This window comes from Saccopteryx bilineata, chromosome 5 (assembly GCF_036850765.1).
Source record: "Saccopteryx bilineata isolate mSacBil1 chromosome 5, mSacBil1_pri_phased_curated, whole genome shotgun sequence".
NCBI classification, from domain to species: domain Eukaryota; kingdom Metazoa; phylum Chordata; class Mammalia; order Chiroptera; family Emballonuridae; genus Saccopteryx; species Saccopteryx bilineata.
In genome coordinates, this window is record NC_089494.1 from 85,164,831 (window position 1) to 85,184,283 (window position 19,453).

Consider the following 19,453-nt stretch of genomic DNA (forward strand, 5'->3'; position numbering starts at 1 on the left):
TACTCATTCAAGGGCGAGATAACAAAATCGATTTTAGTATAACAGAGAACAAAAACTCATTGATATAGTTTCACATTTCACATTATAGCTAACTTTAAGAAATTGCTACTTCTTGAATTTTGGTGTAATTTCAAAGAAGAATATCCACAACTGTCAGAAGGTTATTTAAAAACTCCTCCTAAAAGGGAACCCTCCTGCACTGCTGGTGGGAATGCAGATTGGTGCAGCCACTGTGGAAAACAGTATGGAGATTCCTCAAAAAATTAAAAATCGGACTGCCTTATAACCCAGAGATTCCACTCCTGGGTATAAATACAAAGAAACCCAAAACACTCATTTAAAAGAATATATGTGCCCTATGTTCACTGCAGCATTATTTACAATAGCCAAGCTATGGAAGCAACCCAAGTATCCATAAACAGACTACTGGATTGAAAAAATGTGGTACATACATGCAATGGAATACTAGCCGTAAAAAAGAATAAAATCTTAACACTTGTGACAGCATGAATGGACTGAGAGGGTATAATGCTAAGTGAAATAAGTCAGAGAAAGATTTCACTTATACGTAGAATCCAAAGGACAATATAAGTGAACAAACGAAACAGAAACAGACTCACAGACTCAGAGGACAGATCAATGGTTGCCAGAGGGGAGGGGGTTTAGGGAACTGGGTGAAAAAGATTAAGGGATCGAGAAGTATAGATTAGTAGTTACAAAATAGTCATGGGAATGCAAAGTAGAGCATAGGAAATACAGGCAGTGGTATTGCAATAAGTATGTGTGGGTCCAGGCGGGATCACACTGAGGACCACTTTCTCAAGCACACGGTTGTCTAGCCACTATGCTGTACATCTAAAACTAAAAATACTGAATGTAAACTGTAATTGAAAAAAAATTTAAACAATAAAATTATATATTAAAAACCCCACAAAACTTCTTTTTCCAAGTGTGTATCTGTTTAAGGCCAGGTTTTCTTCACATACATCAACCAAAACAACACAGCCCAGCAAACTGAAAGCAGCAGTAGAGGATCCAGCTGCCTCCTATTAACAAGACATTAAAGAGATTTGTAAACATGTAAATTAATGCCATTCCTGTCATTAATTTCCTCTGCTTTGGAAAAGTTGTTTTTATGTAATATGTTATTTGTGCTGTATTATGTTTATTATTTTGTATTTACATATTTAAAGTTACTAAATATTTAATAAATATTAAATTTTATTGAAGAAACATATTTAAAATGTATCCATTTAAATTTCCAATATGGTAAACATTAATAGGTAAAACCCATAAAAATACAAGCTTATTGGGGTTCAAAATAATTTAAGAGAGGAAAGGTGTCCTAAAAATTAAAAAATTTAAGAACTACTGGTTTTATAGCAGGCTTGGACATATCTAGGTTTGAATCTCAGTGCTTCTACATTGTGTGGACTTGAGCAAGATAATTAGCTGACTCAGCTCTCATCTGTAAAATGGAGGTTCAGAGGTAAAAGGTAATAAAAAAAAGATACTATATGTAAAATATAAATAATACATTTAACATGCCTAATACAATGCTTAAGCCATGACAAAATGATAACAACCTTGAGCATTTCCAAAAAGCATCATCTAAGAATGAATGAATCGTAGGCTAGATTGACACACTCACAGCTCATACATGTTTTATGCCTCTTAAAATGAGCCTTAGTTCTTCTTTGCTCTTTCCTTTTTGTTTTTGGTTTGGCCCTGTCCACATTGTTTCACAAAAAAGCTGGGAGTGGCCCTGGCCGGTTGGCTCAGTGGTAGAGCGTCAGCCTGGCGTGCAGGAGTCCCGGGTTCGATTCCCGGCCAGGGCACACAGGAGAAGCGCCCATTTGCTTCTCCACCCCTCCCCCTCTCCTTCCTCTCTGTCTCTCTCTTCCCCTCCCACAGCCAAGGCTCCACTGGAGCAAAGATGGCCTGGGTGCTGAGGATGGCTCTGTGGCTTCTGCCTCAGGCACTAGACTGGCTCTGGTCGCAACAGAGCGACGCCCCGGATGGGCAGAGCGTCGCCCCCTGGTGGGTGTGCCGGGTGGATCCCGGTTGGGCACATGCGAGTCTGTCTGACTGTCTCCCTGTTTCCAGCTTTGGAAAAATGCAAAAAACAAAACAAAACAAAACAAAAAAACCTGAGAGTCCCTGAGGGAAGATATTACTGAGCAGTGTGTCTCGGTTCCTCCCCCTTTCCACAAACCCTCCACCTTGCACATTCCCCCTCCAACCACATCCTTTCGACTTTCCCAAGGAAATCAGGTGAAATGAGCATCATTCAGATTTTCCATGACTTTGTACTCGGGATAAAAATTAAATTTCTACAATAGGGACTTTTACTAAACCTATCATAAGAGAGAGCCTACACCTCATCCATGGAATAAAGCCCGAAAAAAATCTACTGAGCTAACTACTACACTATCACTGACATTTGAATCCTATCACCACGACATCCAAAACACCGTGACATGTGCCTGCTCACACTGCCTGGCCCGCGTGTCCTGACATTACTTTGGTCCTTTCAAGTCATTTCAAGAACTTGGATAAGTCATAATCCGTTTCTTCTCTATTGTCATAATTCCTAAGAATAAGTAAATGAGATTATTTCTAGTCCAATTCTTATTTCAATTTGGCTCAAAGAAAATTAATTTTCTTTCCCAGATGATTGCTCCATTTATAGAGTTTTAAGTTAATATCACAACTCAGAACAAACCCTTTGCTTAACAAAGCTATACCTTGGAATGTTACCTCAGTAAAGCCCTTCACTTTAACCCTGAAATATAAGTTTGGGCCAAGAATAAATTATTTAGGAAAATTTTTTTTTTTACAGAGACAGAGAGAGTCAGAGAGAGGGATAGATAGCGACAGACAGACAGGAACAAAGAGGGATGAGAAGCATCAATCATCAGTTTTTTGTTGCGACACCTTAGTTGTTCACTGATTGCTTTCTCATATGTGCCTTGACCACGGGCCTTCAGCAGACCGAGTAACCCCTTGCTCAAGCCAGCGACCTTGGGTCCAAGCTGGTGAGCCCTGCTCAAACCAGATGAGCCCACGCTCAAGCTGGTGACCTTGGGGTCTCAAACCTGGGTCCTCCACATCCCAGTCCAATGCTCTATCCACTGCACCACCACCTGGTCAGGCAGGACAAGTAGATTTTAAATGTAATTTTTCCTTTTAATTTCTGGTAAGCAACAATCTCCTAGGTATGAGGGACATTTTTAGACAGAGAAAGCAACATTCTCTGCATGGAATTCCTCAGGGATATATTACACAATATTGTTGAATTATTATTAGATATAATATTTTCAACAAGCATCCCAACAAACAACAGCTATCATATAGTGAGTAATTATTATGTATTAAACCCTAGATTGAATCTTTTATAAGTTACTTCATTTAATATTTACAACATTTCTATGGAGTATAAGTAAAATATGTTTTAAGTACATAAGTTATCCTTATTTAGAGAAGTTAACAGATCATATGGCAAGTACAGAGCACTTATGTAACTTACCTAAAGCCAAATAACAAATAAGGTGCATAGAAAAAATCTGAACCAAGACCTCACTTTTTCATAAGGCAGATGGGCACCCAATGACCCTTCTATTATGATGTCTTAAAGAGTACAATGAATTCTATAGATCCCTTAGTTAGAACCTTGCATTCCAAGAATTCCTCACTGCATTAATTATTTTCACATCAATGAGTAACTTTTCAGACAACTTCCCAGCCAGATGAGTTCAAGCCAGTTAGTTTCCATAATGAAGAGTCCAGTTCAGGTTTGGGTTTTCAGGACAGGCAAGATAGGTCAAAATCCCAGCGTGCGGCTTCATTCCATATAAGGTTATGCCAGTAATGGGCATAACCTTATATGCATACAACAGAAAATGCACCTCCATGCATTTTTCTGCTGCCGAAGGCAAAGCTTTCAAAGTGCCTCACATAGGTGGTAAATAGGGAAAACTTCAGCTGGAGAAGATGAAAGAAATGTAAGAATCTTTCAACATGTCCATAGTATCCTAAACAACAAACCACTCCAATTGCTTGCAGACTTGCACTGGCTTCAACCCAACCAGGGCTCTACAATTTAGCCAACTTTGTATTGGAAATGATCATCCCTGCTTTGGTATTTGATGGTCAATTTCACATTATTCCAGCAATGCTTGAAGAAATGCTTTTTGACAATTTGTAGAAATTCTGGCTGCAGCTCATTCTAACACTTTCAGTCAAGAAGTAGTGCCAACAATATAGGGTTGGGCCTTACCCAATGGAATCTAGCTCCTGATCCACAAATATTGGAAACTATGTAAATTTCCCGAGCTTGGATGCCCAACTGTATTAAATTACCACCACTTTCACCCCCAATAGACAAGACTCATTGCTTTGATCCCAGAGCCCTGATTATCTTATTTCCTTTCAGGGAAAGGGCTGCCAGGTTAGGCAACATAAGAAAAAGAACACAACACTTAGAATAAAAGCACCTGGCTCTACAGCTGGAGAGTAAAATGAGGGACATGATAATCCTTAATTTCTCTTCCAGTTCTAAATCATGATTCTATGGTCCATGGTTCGATAGCCCATTTTGGGGGATAAAGGTGACATTCAACTTTAGTGAGAATCAGTCTATTTTTTGAATTTTTCATTCTCAAGGTAACAGACATGCAAAGTTATCCTCTAGGACAGGGGTCAGGAACCTATGGCTTGCGAGCCAGATGTGGCTCTTTTGATGGCTGCATCTGGCTCGCAGACAAATCTTTGATAAAAAAAAATAATAACGTTAAAAATATAAAACATTCTCATGTATAACAATCCATTCATTTCCTACCACTCATGTTCATGGTTACAGGTGGCTGGAGCCAATCACAGCTGTCTTCCAGAACACCATCAAATTTTTATTGGATAATGCATAACGTACACAAGTCATTATATGGCTCTCACGGAATTACATTTTAAAATATGTGGCGTTCATGGCTCTCCCAGCCAGTTTCCTGACCCCTGCTCTAGAAAATGAACATTGTCACCCAGGCTACATCTGGCTTGATTTCAACCTTGCACTTTGGCAATTTAAAAAAGCTTATTCCAAAACAACTGAAAATTAAGCACTTCAATGGCTCAGAGCAAACATAGTCTAAAGTAGAAGTAAACTGTTATCTATATATTTATTTCACAAAATACTCTGTGAAACTGTAAAATAATATATATATATATATACACACACACACACGTAAAACTTCATTTTCAATAGAACTGCAAAGAATGCTACAAGGAAAAAGTCTAAAAGATTTAAGTCTATAATCTTCTCATTGTAAAACTCAAAGACTCATAACTCAAGGGTTAAATAACTTTCTGGGTTTTAAACAGAAACTTTAGGAAGAACTCAGGATACAAAATAGGATGTGTAATATCACTCTGCCTTGGAGATAAACCATCTTATTTGAAGGTACTGTACAATTATGTCATGGAGTTGCACTTGCTTAAGTCAAAGCAACCATGTTGCTGCTTGAAAAACTCTTAGAAATGCTCAGCGAAGAGATTCCTCAAGCTCTTGTCTAGAGCGGATTTACATTTCCTGGTCCTGAAATTTTGAGATGTCGAAGAGACTCAGAACAAAGTATCTAAGTGCAATGAGGTACATTACATGACATCACTCTAGCTTTGTCCCTTCTGGCCAGAAGAAAGGTCAGGGAATTAAGGAAAGGAGAATAGAGCAATTTAAAATAAGCAGCTCGGAAAACTCCCAAGAAGGCTCAGAGATCTTCCAGGATCTCTGTCGACATTACTTGTTGGGGTTGCTATTGCCAAAGAATTATTATGCAGACAAGAGACCAAGCACTTACTACTGCACCCAAGCAAAGAATTTTTAGCATGGTTATAAATATCCCAAATCAAGGGCTGTCTGTCCTGCTTCTACTGATTCTTGTACAGTGAGCAGTTCAAATACCAACACAGGTTCCACCCGTCTAAACCTCAGTGTCCGAACCTAGAAAGCACAGTAAGGAAGCTGAACTCTTTGGATATGATACAGTCACTCTGTAAAGCCTTGAGGCTAAAATGTTAAATGGGCACACTTACCCAATATGGTTGGTTCTTAAAGAAATTTCCAGTTCTCTTAGCACTTGTGTGGATTCTTGAACACGCCGTCTGAATTTCTAGAATTCAAGAACACATATTCTCACAAAACATATTTTAGCAACTGCCAAAACTGTAACTTACTTGTAATAATTTAACACCATATGAAAATATCTCTGCTTCTGACATGGGCTTCTCTCACATTTCTTTTTGCAAAGCACACAAATTTTTCTCATCAGCTTATGCAAGAGGATTGGGAAAAATTACTCCTTTTATGTACTAAGTGTATTCAAATAAGTAGACTATTTTTCCCTACTTTAAAATACAATAATAGTCATCAATACATATGTCTATGTGCCAGGGTCCCTAAGACCACCCCGGTTTCAATGCTTCACAGGGACTCAGCATATCGCTGTCCTTATGGCTAGGATTTATTACAGCACAGAGACAGAGGTCAGTCAGCAAAGGGAAATGATACTTGGGGTGAAGTCTGGGGGAAACTAGACATAAGCTTCCAAGAGAAGTCCCAGCAGAGTCACAAATAACAGTATTTGTGAAATCTTGTCCCAGGCCAGGAAGCTCATTAGGGACTCGATGCTCAGGGTTTTTACTGGGGGCTGGCTCATTTAGGCACTCTCAGCCTAACACATCCCAGAAGTGCAGACTCCCAGAAGGAAAAACAGGCAGTCAGCACAAACCATGCTGTTAGCATAAATAGTCTAGGCATCAGGAGTCACTCTTCTCAGGGAATGGTGCGGCTCTCCCAAAATTCAAGTCCCCAGGTGGCCATCAGGAGACCTGATGGCAGGTCTTCCTAAGATAACAGTCTCCGGCTTGCTATGTTAATTCTTTTCTGCATGACCTGACATTTTCTAAAAATAAACATTCATAGTTACCTCTGCCCGTGAGTCCTCACCTGGAAGGTCCGTGCTCTGAAGCCCCTCCCTCCTACTTTTGGAATGTCCTCCCTCATTTCCATGCCTATAAAATCCCACTGGTCCTTCCATAACTCCTTCATGTCTTTCTTCTTCAATGAATCTTCCCTCTGATAGTAAATGTATCCACCTCTCTGGCTTTTCAACTCCAAATAACCTTCCAGGTTTCACTAAGTTGCACTATACATCAGTTCTGTGGAACACAATTTCCGATAGAAACATTTATTTATGGTAACTCAAGTCTTGGGTCACTCTGGAAGAAGGACATTTGATGTACAATGCCTTCTAAGATGAGTTTCGGGTTTTTTTGTTGTTGTTGTTTTTTACAGAGTCTGAGAGAGGGATAGACAGACAGGAATGGAGAGAGATGAGAAGCATCAATCATCAGTTTTTCATTGCGACATCTTAGTTGTTCATTGATTGCTCTCTCATATATGCCTTGACCGCGGGCCTTCAGCAGACCGAGTGACCCCTTGCTCGAGCCAGCAATCTTGAGTCCAAGCTGGTGAGCTTTTGCTCAAACCAGATGAGCCCACGCTCAAGCTGGCAAGCTCGGGGTCTCGAACCTGGGTCCTTCCACATACCAGTCCGATGCTCTATTCACTGTGCCACCACCTGGTCAGGCTAAGTTCTATGCTTTCTGTCCTATAGATCCACATCACCTTCATGTTACACTGTTTTTAGGAAAAGGCTTTGGGAATTCTTGCTCAGGATATTAGGACCTCTTTCCTATTGCCATAACTGTGGGGTAAACAGTGTCGTCCGCTCCAACGCATACAAGGACAGGAAAGAAGGAGAAAGTCGGAAAGGAGGATTCCAGGACATGGGGTGGGCGGGACTGTCCCAGACCACAGGTGGAACCTGGTGCCCAGTGAAGAGCTGGAACCTTGCTCAGCATGGGCGGGCTCCTGTCATTCTCTTCCCCTCTTCTGAAGGCCCTTTGCTTCTGCCTCAACTGCTCCTCACCAGGGCCCTATGGAAGCAAACGGTCTCACACGTTTCCCCTGGTTGACATCCCTAAAGCACCCCAGAGACATTCTCGGGATTTCAGAATTCAGGTACAGTGGGATATGTGATATAAGAGCATCCTCAATGCAGTGAAAAAAGGACACCCCCTCTCTTATCAAGAAAGACCTAAAGACTGGCAGAATCATCCACAGTTTAGAGAGACACTTACACCACTGCTTCCTGGAGTGCTTTCCAGCAATGAGGAATGCAGATGACCTAGGGCAGGTGTCCCCAAACTATGGCCCGTGGGCCGCATGCGGCCCCCGCTGCACTTCCGGAAGGGGCACCTCTTCATTGGTGGTCAGTGAGAGGAGCACTGTATGTGGAGGCCCTCCAACAGTCTGAGGGACAGTGAACTGGCCCCATGTGTAAAAAGTCTTGGGACCCCTGACCTAGGGTCTACAACCACATGGCCAGGAAACCACTTCCAGGTGTGCTGCCTGCTCCAGATGGCCCATGCCCATGTCAGAGTCACAGGACTTGGGCTCTACACTTGTGGCCTCTAGAAACAACTGAGTGATCCTGGCTATGCATTTGCTCATTTCTGACTGGCTCCTGAGGTCTTTGCCCATTCCCAACCCTGCCATATGCTTCAAGGGGAAGGCCATCCCTTCCAGACACTGCCAGCTACCAGGCACCCCGCAAAGCACCGGGAACATAACAGAGTATAAAAGAGAGGGCACTGAAGGACTGAGAGGCAGGTGTCTGAACAAAGCTCAATAAAAACTCTATGATGGAAACAACAGCAGACATTTATTAGCCACTTACTGAAAACCACATGATACCTAAAGTAAAACTAAACTGACTTTGCCCTTGTACTATACTTCCTCGTGAACGGTTTGATTTTAAGCCAGACAACAGAGAAGCCTAGGCACCTGCTTCTCTAAACACATAAACCAGAGACTGCAACCTTTTTCATCTTACAGCACATGTGAACTACTTACTGACATTCTGCAGCATACCAAATATATATATATATATATTTGCCAATTTGATTTTTAAAAAAATAGGTATAATCTTGACTCAGTCATACCACATAGCTATTGTGGTGTTGGCTACTGTCATTTTTAAAAAATTGTTATTATTTGACAATCTAAGGGAAAAGTGGTCAGTGCCTCCAACCAGTCAGGTGCTGCATGCTTTAAAGATTCTTGTAGCACGCCGGTTGAAAGGCACTGATGTAAACAATGAGTGCTAACACTGTACTCCTACACTGTATCCAGAATGCTTTACAAGAGCAATCATGTCCCTGAAGAGACCAGCAAAAAGGAGCAGAGTACCACCCTTAGCAATCTCCACCCCAGTCCTGGCTCTCTCCCCAAGAAGGCCCAGGGATGCGCCCGGGATGGGCCTACCGCAGCAACTGAGCCCTGGAGACCTAGACAACAGCTTTCCTTTCGTGACTGCAGTGCCCCTGAGGAGGACCAGACTCCTGGCTTCATGCTCTGGGGCCTTTTCCATGCCAGACATGAGCAATCTCTCCCACCCCCAAAGCACACACTAAGAACTGCCTGGTATTCAATGAGGCTGGTATACCAAGTTCTTCTGATCACAGGGATATCTAATTTAGGCTCTTTCTTTCCTGCCCTGGAGGATTTAAACTAGTTAGAAGGAACTCTACATAGAATATACTTTAGAAAAAATTTTTAGAAGACAGCAAATTAAGTATCTTGTATTCAAGATGAACAAAAGATTAATAAATAAGCTATCTGAGGACTCCAGACGCAGTTAAGGGACGACTCAGCCCAGACTGTCTGGCTAAAATGGAAAGCCCTGATTTGAAATCTTTTCTTTTCCCCTCCCATATTACAGCTGAGCCTCATAAACTCATTTTAATTGCAAGCCAAGTCTTACTCCAAACAAAATCTCCCTTTTCCCAGGCTTTAAGCATGACAATTATGTTGAGTGCAATTGAGTATTTCCCCCCGCCAGCTCCTGACAGACATCGTACAAGCAGAAATGGCTAATACAACATCCATTTGACTTCTTCTGTCTGCCCCAAACGTCTGATGGTGAGACACGAGGCACAGACCAAACAAGGCCATTCGGGTGAGCACACAGGGTCCGGGCAGAGCCTGAAGGTCAGCCACACGCACATCTTTTGTCTGGGGCTTCTTTACTGAGTTATTTGCAAGGGAGTAAAAACACTTTCTGAGAAGCTTATTGGTTGTTCTTTGTTTTATAATCTTAGCCTCAACCCAGGAGTACGTGTTCCAAAGGAGGGCTGGGGTGTGCCAGCAGGAACCCATCTTTGCCGTCCAAGCATCTTCCTCCCTGTGGGCGCTGGGGCTGCAGTCTGTGACGCTCTCCCGGAGTTCACGTGTTTTCTCCTCGCATCGCAGAGTCTACAAACACTGTGCTGACTGTTCGGGGATGGAGCACACGCTGTGTGAGAGAAGCTCTCAGGCCCGTGCACCAACAGCGGTGTTTCTGCCATGCTCAGCTCTCTGTGGGCATGCCTGATGCCAGGCCCTGAGCCATCCAGCCTGAACGCTTGTAAGTCTGAGATCCCTGAAAATATTTCTAAAATCTTGCTGCCCCTGTGCAAAGAAATGGCCCAGAAAACCATTCAGGGTTTATTGCTTGTGTTCAATGTGTATGGGTGTACCCTCACTTAACCCTCTCTAATCTAATGAAACTGAGGCCGCTACATCCTTGGGGGCGGAGACAAACAAGAATGAAACAAATAGAATTAAGCAGCTGTCTCATTTAAGGGGCCTGAAAGAAGCTCTTAAAAAACAAAAACAAACACAAAAAAACACCTGCAAGAGGGAGGATATTATGATACTCTGACAGGTACACGCTCAGAGGACAAGGCTGTGTCATTAAGTCACATATGGCGTCTAGCTGGCAGCAAAGGTCTACAGTACATCTTCACCGTCATGCCCAGATTTTATTTCTGCTTGCCTGCCTGTTAACCAGAGGACAAAGGCCTGGGAAACTTCCAAAAGAAAATAATAGCTGTTCTCCTCTGCCTGACTTTTTATGGGGTGGGGGCAGGGGGCATAGAGGGTTAAGTAAAAGCAGAAAATAAGAAAAAGGAAGTTAAAAAAATACAAGAGCCAAGAGCCCTGGAAACAGTGGCTAACTAGGGAAAGTGTCTTTCTTCTCTCATGAGTCACACAGGGGAACAGAGAGAGCTCAGCTCGAGATATTTTCGCTGCAGCCTTGAAAGCAGGAGTTGTGAGGAGGTCAACCAAAAAACAAGTGCTATCTGGTAAAGAGCCCCCTTCCCCATCCTGAGCAAGGACGGCCCTGTCCTGAGACATCCCAGGATTGCCCCAGGCCCGCAGGGCTGTGCCAGGCTGCGTGCCTTACCACGAGGCATCAGTGTAAACCAATTGTGTGGGTGCACAAAGCAGGGCTTGTTTGTAAAAGGAGAGAGTCAGTTAGGAATGGAATCAGCTATTCTCTCTTTACCTTCTCGGGGCCAGGGGCAGGGTTGGGGCGGGGAAGCTGCTAAAAGCATCAACACAGGATGTGAGAGCGCAGCTGGGATGACAAAGCCCCAGTGATTTTTCAAGGTCTCTGGAACTCCACCAACACATGAAAGGCAAGTCTTCCCTCTGCTAGGCGTGCTTTTCTAGGGGCCCACACACCTCTGAACTGGACCCACCGCCCTGTGTAATTGGAAATAGCAATGACTCAATAACCACCAGAGGTACTTGACTCTCATCTCAGGAAAGTCCTCTTAAACACAGCCTCACGTGAGAAGGACGACTTTTTTCTTTGCGTTCTCATGTTGTTTGTCTCCAAAGGTCGTCTTCCTGGAGGCTCTGACAGAGGCTCTCCCGCAGAGGAAGGAAGGTCTACGCCAATGCAGAGGATTCTGCTCGCTAATGGGCAAGCAGTATCAAAAAGTAGGAATCAGTCCCTCTTACCTTCCTGGTTACTGCTGGATCCAGATAGCCTTTGAGCTTTTGAATGTATGTATGGGGAGGATTCTTCACCTGGAATCGTTCCTGCAGAAAGCACAAAGATAAAGTAAAAAGCATGACAGGTATGAAGGCAGGAGAAGCAGCCATGTCCTAACAGGTTAATGCTGCTGATCCGAGGTGGAAAGGCACCCGCAGTATGAATGTGGCCCTGCAAATAATGCTCCTGTTGGAACGATGTCTTCCTCTTTGCACAGGAGGAAACTGAAGCTCAGAGAAATTCAGTACTGCTCTAAGATAACATAGCTGTCAGTGCTACAAATGGATTGAACTGGTATCTGCCCTAAAGTCTACACTGCTTTCTCTGTAGGGCTCTGCAGCTCCCATTCTAGGAATAACGTTCTGCCTGACCTACAAGCAGGTCCTCGTCTAGTGGGTCTTCAGTCTGTTGCATATGCAAATCTCTCTCATTTAAATATTAAAAAAAACGACTCAAACTTCATAAAACTTGTTTCAAAAACGAGTAATGGACCTGTGGTGGCGCAGTGGATAAAGCGTTAACCTGGAAACACTGAGGTTGCCGGTTCAAAACCCTGGGCTTGCCTGGTCAAGGCGCATATGGGAGTTGATGCTTCCTGCTCCTCCCCTCTTCTCTCTCTCTCTCTCTCCTCTCTATAATGAATAAATAAAAAATCTAAAAAAAAAAAAAAAAAAAAGAAGTGGAAAAAACAAACAAACAAAAAAAAAAAACGAGTAATGAGGCCCTGGCCGGTTGGCTCAGCGGTAGAGCGTTGGCCTAGCGTGCGGAGGACCCGGGTTCGATTCCCGGCCAGGGCACACAGGAGAAGCACCCATTTGCTTCTCCACCCCTCCACCGTGCTTTCCTCTCTGTCTCTCTCTTCCCCTCCCGCAGCCAGGGCTCCATTGGAGCGGGGATGGCCCGGGCGCTGGGGATGGCTCTGTGGCCTCTGCCTCAGGCGCTAGAGTGGCTCTGGTTGCAACATGGCGACGCCCAGGATGGGCAGAGCATCGCCCCCGAGTGGGCAGAGCGTCGCCCCTGATGGGCGTGCCGGGTGGATCCCGGTCGGGCGCATGCGGGAGTCTGTCTGGCTGTCTCTCCCTGTTTCCAAGCTTCAGAAAAATGAAAAAAAAAAAACAACAACAACAACAACAAAAAAAACGAATAATGAGTCTATTGCTAAGAAACAGAAGTGAGTGTGTGAGTGTGTGTATGTATTTATGTGAACGTGCACCCATGTGTGTGACCACTAATGAGCTCCTAAGGCAGTTACAAACTAGAAGAGACTCAAAATTAGTTTAAGCAGAAGCACAATCATTAAAATAAGCAGGTTATACATACACATATACTATATGTGAATGGTATTTGAACACAGATCCTGCATTCTCATTAGTTTACCCTGATGCTGTGGGTGGAGGGACTACACTTTGAGAAGCTCACGCCCCCGTGTATCAGATTTTATATACTATAGAGTCCACAGCAGAATAATAAGCAGTAGTAAAAAACTGGGCAGAACCCAAATGCCCACAACTATAAAATGGCTAAGTACTTGCATGGGGTTCACACAACGGTGTGTTACAGTGGAGATGAGTAAGTTGCGCTGTGTGTGATGTGAGCTCCGCAGAGACGGAGCTCGTAAACCTGATGTTGGGACGAATGCGCTCTCATTTACACAGACTTACACATATGGGCAAAATTAAACTTGAACGGTTAGGGACACATACCTACATGGATTTTGTGTGTGTGTGTGTGTATGTGTGTGTGTGTGTGTGTGTGTGTGTGTGCGCGCGCGCACGCGCGCATGAGAGAAAGAGACAGAGAAAAGAGAGAGAGAGTTAAGTAGGGAAGGGAACAAAATATTCCTTGAGAGGCCAGCAATGTTCTATTTCTTGACCCAAGTAATAGGTACAGGGGTACTGGCTTTATCCTACTTGTGATGCTGTTCTTAGGCTTCACAACCTTTTCTGTACCTATGCTCTATTTCACACACACACACAGTTTAAATAGTACATCAGCTCTAAAAAGGAAAAACAAAGATTCATCAAAAACTCAGAACAATTCTTATTAGGTTCTCCTCTACCTACAACCAAAAAGATTTTTTTTCCTAGTAATTCTTTTAAATTTGATTGTTGCTTATACAATCAAATGGAATTTTTTAATGTTTCACAACCCTGACATTGGCCAGCATGTTTATCCCATGTGACTTATATTTCTCCAACACAGGGAACCACAATCCTCTTCCTGGTCCACTCAAGTCTTCCTCACTTACAGACTTAGAAATGCTAAAGACCATCTTACTATTATAAAAACATACTCTCACTAGTGAAACTGTATGTATTTTATTAGTTTAATGCTTTACAATAGAGGTAAGTGACTTATAGTGAAAAATTTATCAATATTTTCCACTTAAAAAGTGATCAGGGTGAATTTTATAGTATATAAGTTGTATCTCAACAAAGCTGGTAACATAAAAAAATCAGCATATTGTTCCTAATTATTCCCCCAAATTTTCTATCACAAGAAACATTTCTAGTGTCATCTAGTGCCTTTATAAAGTCCTTTTGTGAAATTTAAAATCACCATCACTTTACTAAGGGATCAGACAGAATCCAACTGCCAGTCCAGCTGAAGGCTAAAATAATCACAAAAGCTCTGGTCTGAAAACTGAACTGATAAGCTAACAAGAAACCAGTTACTATTTCCAACACTGCGTACAGCAACAGCTGACGCCAGCAATATATTAGGATATAGCAAAAGGTATGCTTTTTAATAATACAATTATCCAAATTTTTAAAACCCTATGTGACAATGCAAAACTGTGCTCCTCTCTGCTACAGCAGCCAATTACTTCTAGGTTTTTTGTTTGTTTGTTTGTTTTTTTCATTTTTCTGAAGCTGGAAACAGGGAGAGACAGTCAGACAGACTCCCGCATACGCCCGACCGGGATCCACCCGGCACGCCCACCATGGGGCGACGCTCTGCCCACCAGGGGGCGATGCTCTGCCCCTCCGGGGCGTCGCCATGTTGCGACCAGAGCCACTCTAGCGCCTGAGGCAGAGGCCACAGAGCCATCCCCAGCGCCCGGGCCATCTTTGCTCCAATGGAGCCTTGGCTGCAGGAGGGGAAGAGAGAGACAGAGAGGAAAGCGCGGTGGAGGGGTGGAGAAGCAAATGGGCGCTTCTCCTGTGTGCCCTGGCCGGGAATCGAACCCGGGTCCTCCGCACGCTAGGCCGACGCTCAACCGCTGAGCCAACCGGCCAGGGCCCAATTACTTCTAAATACAAGGTCCCTAACACATGAACCTCAAGGAATTTTAACTCAGGCTAGTGCTGTATTTGCTTGAGGACCAAAAACTGAATCTGTGGACAGTTGCTGAGACATTTCTAATGTTTGTTGTTTTACACAGTGTCTTCACACCAGAAGAGCCATATTTATTCCTTTAAAACAACACAATCTGGTTAAGTAGCACATAAAACGTTGATATTCACTCAGTGAACCCCATTTTTGAAAGTCAATAAACGCAATTTTCTCCATTTCCTACTTAAGATTGGGGTGACCCAGAAAGGCTTTCTTGAATACAGGGGTGGACAAAAGTAAGTTTACAGTTGTAACGCAAATAAATATAATAATTAATAAATAATAATACAAGAATAATCTCTGTTTTGCACACTCATAACTGTAAATCTACTTTTTCCCTTTCCTGTATATATATTGGTCCTGCAAATATGTTCTTATAATTATCCCCCTGAAATTATGGACAAGGTCTAAATTTAATATTTAGTAATTTAATATTCTTAAATTTAATATTCCTACTTTTTCAAATGTGCTTATTAGCTTTTGCTGTTATGTTGTAGGCAGATTTTTCACTGGTTTGAGTAACTTATTTTTTCAAGAAACAGAAAGTGAAAAAGACTGATGCTTTAAAACACAGTAGGTCTACATTATAGCTATTTCTTAAAAACTCAACCTCCACCCAGGGATTCAAATAAAACTGTTATGGCGGAAGAATACAAAATAATTTTCCTAAAATTTCAGGTCATTTTTCTAGTATCAAAAGGAGCTACTCCTTGAATTATAAATCTAGCACCTGTCTCACCAAATCTTTCTATCTCTTCAATGTGGTCACTTGAACAAAAGAAATATTTGGGGGAATACATTGGAGAATGTTAGCACCTTGCCAAAACACATTTTTATTTTGAAGAACTTTGGCTAGATTATTAACATCATATTTATTTAAATTAACATATTTTTGGCCCTGGCTGGTTGGCTCAGTGGTGGAACATTGGCCCAGCGTATGGATGTCCCAGGTGCGATTCCTGATCAGGGCACACAGGAGAAGTGCCCATCTGCTTCTCCAACCCTCCCTGTCTTGCTTCTCTCTCTCTCTCTCTCTCTCTCTTCCCCTCCTGCAGCCATGGCTTGATTGAAGCAAGTTGGTGCTAGGCACTGAGGATGGCTCCATAGCCTCCGCCTCAGGCACTAAGAAGAGCTCAGTTGCTCAGCAATGGAGCAATGCCCCAGATGGGTAGAGCATTGCCCCCTAGTGGGCCTGCCTAGTGGATCCTGGTCAGAGCACAAGCGGAAGTCTGTCTCTGCTTCCCCTCCTCTCACTGAATTAAAAAAAAATTAACACTTTTTTCCCTCTAAATAGTAGAATTTTAGATTTTGAATTGAAACCCCACCCAGCCTTGGCTAGGAGTTTTCCGTCACCCTCACTCTCAGATCTGTTTCATCTCCCACATGCTATTTTCAATTAACTAGGTACCTACTTGTTCAACATCATTGATACGGGTAGCCTTTGAACAAAGTCCTCAACCTCAGTTACAATCTATAGAAATACTCTTAAAGATAAAAGATATTTAATTATGCTGATTTGTCAATATGGATTTATGAGAGCTATTAAAATACAAATTTCTAATTGTTCAGGCAGATACCCAGGAGAGGGGTTGCTGGGTCACATGGCTGTTCTACTTTGATTTGCATTTCCCTAATGGCCAGTGAAGTTGAGCATCCTTTCATATATTGTATCTGTTGGCCATTTGTGTATCTCATTTGCAAAGATAGATGCACCCTATGTTCATTACAGCATTATTCACAGTGGCCAAGACACGGGAACAACCAAAGCGTCTTTTGAGAGATGACTGAATAAAGAAGATGGTATACATACATACAGTGGACAGTCAATAAGAAAAGATTAAATGATGTCATTTGTGACAACATGAATGGACCTTGAGAACATCACGTTAAGTGAATAAAGTCAGACAGAAAAAGTTAAAAACCATATGATTTCATTCATATGTGGGATATAAAACTGAAAGCAACAAATGAACAAATAAGAAATATAAATAAAAACTCATAAACACAGACAACAGTATGATGTTTACCAGCTAGAAAAGGAGTATGGGAAGAGTAAAGGGTAAAGAGGGTCAAATATATGGTGACAGAAGAAGATATGACTGATTGCTGGGCACACAATGCAATAAACAGATGATATATCATAGAATTGTACAAGCAAATTCTATAGAATCTTATTAACTAATGTCACACCAATAAATTTAATTAAAGATATATAAAAATAAAATACAAATGTCTTTTTTTTCCCTTCTTTTCCAAGTGAGGGGAGGGGAGATAGACAGACTCCTATATGTGCCCCAACCAGATCCACCCAACAACCCCCGTCTGGGGTAAATGCTCTGCTGGTCTGGGGCTATGCTCACAACTGAGCTATTTTTAGTGCCTGAGGCAGAGGCTTCAGAGCCATCCTCAGCACCTGGAGCCAGTGTGCTTGAATTGATCAAGCCATGTCTGCGGGAGAGGAAGAGGGGGGGAGGAAAAAGGGGAAACGCGAGAGGTGAAGAAGCAAATGGTCGCTTCTCCTGTGTGCCCTGACCGGGAATCAAACTTGAGACATCCACACACTGGACCAACACTCTACCATTGAGCCAACTGGCCGGGGCCACAAATGTCTTTCAAATTGTTTAATCAATATAACATCACCACCACCCCAACCTCTTGGCATTTTTCTCTTTGTGTGATCAGACTTTCTTCACGAAATGTTTCTGGATGAGAAATAAAATTGCTCTGGGGTTTTTAATCATTCCCCATAAGCATTCACAGAAGAGGGCCCAGAGCCATCTCTACCATTCAGGAACACTACTCTGCTCCGGGGGAGCGGAAGGAAAAAGAGGGGGTAAGAACTAGCTCTGAAATCAGGACTCTCATCACACTTCTGTGCCGTTTGCAAATATTTTACTTTAATAGAGTGTTAGGAATTCAATTTCTCTAGTATTAATCAGAAAACGTCTTCTCACTGCTAAAAGTGACTTGATTTATGCAATCCCAGGAACACAATTACCTTTATATCTGGGGCAGCACTTTCTATTTCTCAAAGGTTATCTTATCTTTAATAATACATCTTAACCGTACTCTCTAGACCTCTTAGCTCACTCAAGCCTCCCTCGGTGTCAAGTCAATACTAACTCCTCTTATAAATGAAGGAACTGAGGCTCAGACATTAAATAACTTGCCTTAAATCATACACACATACACAGTGCAGATCAGGAACTCAAACTTAGGTTTTCGGGATCTCTGATCCTTGTTCTTTTCACCACACTGTAATAAGTGTGCTCGTCTTGCTTTTGATAAAAGTCTTTAAAAGGGTGGAAACATGTTCTTTTCTTTTCTGAGTCCCAGTATGTAGAAGAATATTTGGCACACAGTCCTTAATAATGTTCAAAGAATTAAACTTCTTTTAAATGTCAAATACAAGTCACTTCTCTCATAAATTGAAGTTAAGTTTTTAAAGTTTAAAAGTATGCAAAGAGATTGTAAACATTGTACAGAGAGCAGAGCACACAGTCAGTGGGTCCTGTGCTAGCAGTTAGCCAGCCAAACTAATGTCATAGCTAAAGAACATCTGCTGATAAGCCTGTGTTGTATCTCTAATGGCTCTGAGACGGCCTAGTGCCTCCTGTTATTATACGTTTCTTGTTAACTCAATCTGCAAGGATTGCGCTGGCCCCCCCCCTCCTCCACTGGCCAGCAGGCAGGTCAGGCAGCCTCAACACAGGCGGGGCCTGCAGATAAGGAAAAGACAAAGCACTTATTGGACTCCACTTACTAATTTTCAAGTCTACCACAACCCAAAATGGAAAACCAGGCCACTCTTTAGAAAGAGAGAGAGAGAAATTTTACTTGGGGGAGGCCATTTTTTAAAACTGCATTTATTGGGGTGACACTGGTTAACAAAATTATACAGTTTTCAGATGTACAATCTACAAGACATCTGTACACTGTATTGTGTGTTCACCACCCCAAGTCTCCAGTCCCTCACCATTTATCCCTCCATACCCTGCTCCACCTACCCCCACCCCCAAACCAGGCCGTTCTTAAAAGAATTAACAGAAGGGGCTGTGACAGGAGTATACTAAGTTAATTAGGTAAAGTCACAATAAATGAAATTGATCATCAGCAATGCTACAACATGGGCTTTTCTCCTGGACACAGACAGCTCCAGGTTCTTTCTGACCAGC

At 42.5% G+C, this 19,453-nt stretch overlaps 1 protein-coding gene across 4 annotated transcripts in view; it reads right to left on the reverse strand.

Annotated features, from left to right (window-relative positions):
- The window catches only part of FMNL2 (formin like 2), a 347,713-nt gene that overhangs the window by 105,202 nt on the left and 223,058 nt on the right, over positions 1 to 19,453 (reverse strand). For all 4 annotated transcript variants that reach the window (XM_066279848.1, XM_066279851.1, XM_066279849.1 and 1 more), the window contains exons 3-4: positions 11,909 to 11,989; positions 6,088 to 6,164 (exon numbers count right to left, since the gene is read on the reverse strand). In XM_066279848.1, coding sequence (XP_066135945.1) covers positions 6,088 to 6,164; positions 11,909 to 11,989 — 158 coding nt within the window. The remainder of the gene's footprint in view (positions 1 to 6,087; positions 6,165 to 11,908; positions 11,990 to 19,453) is intronic.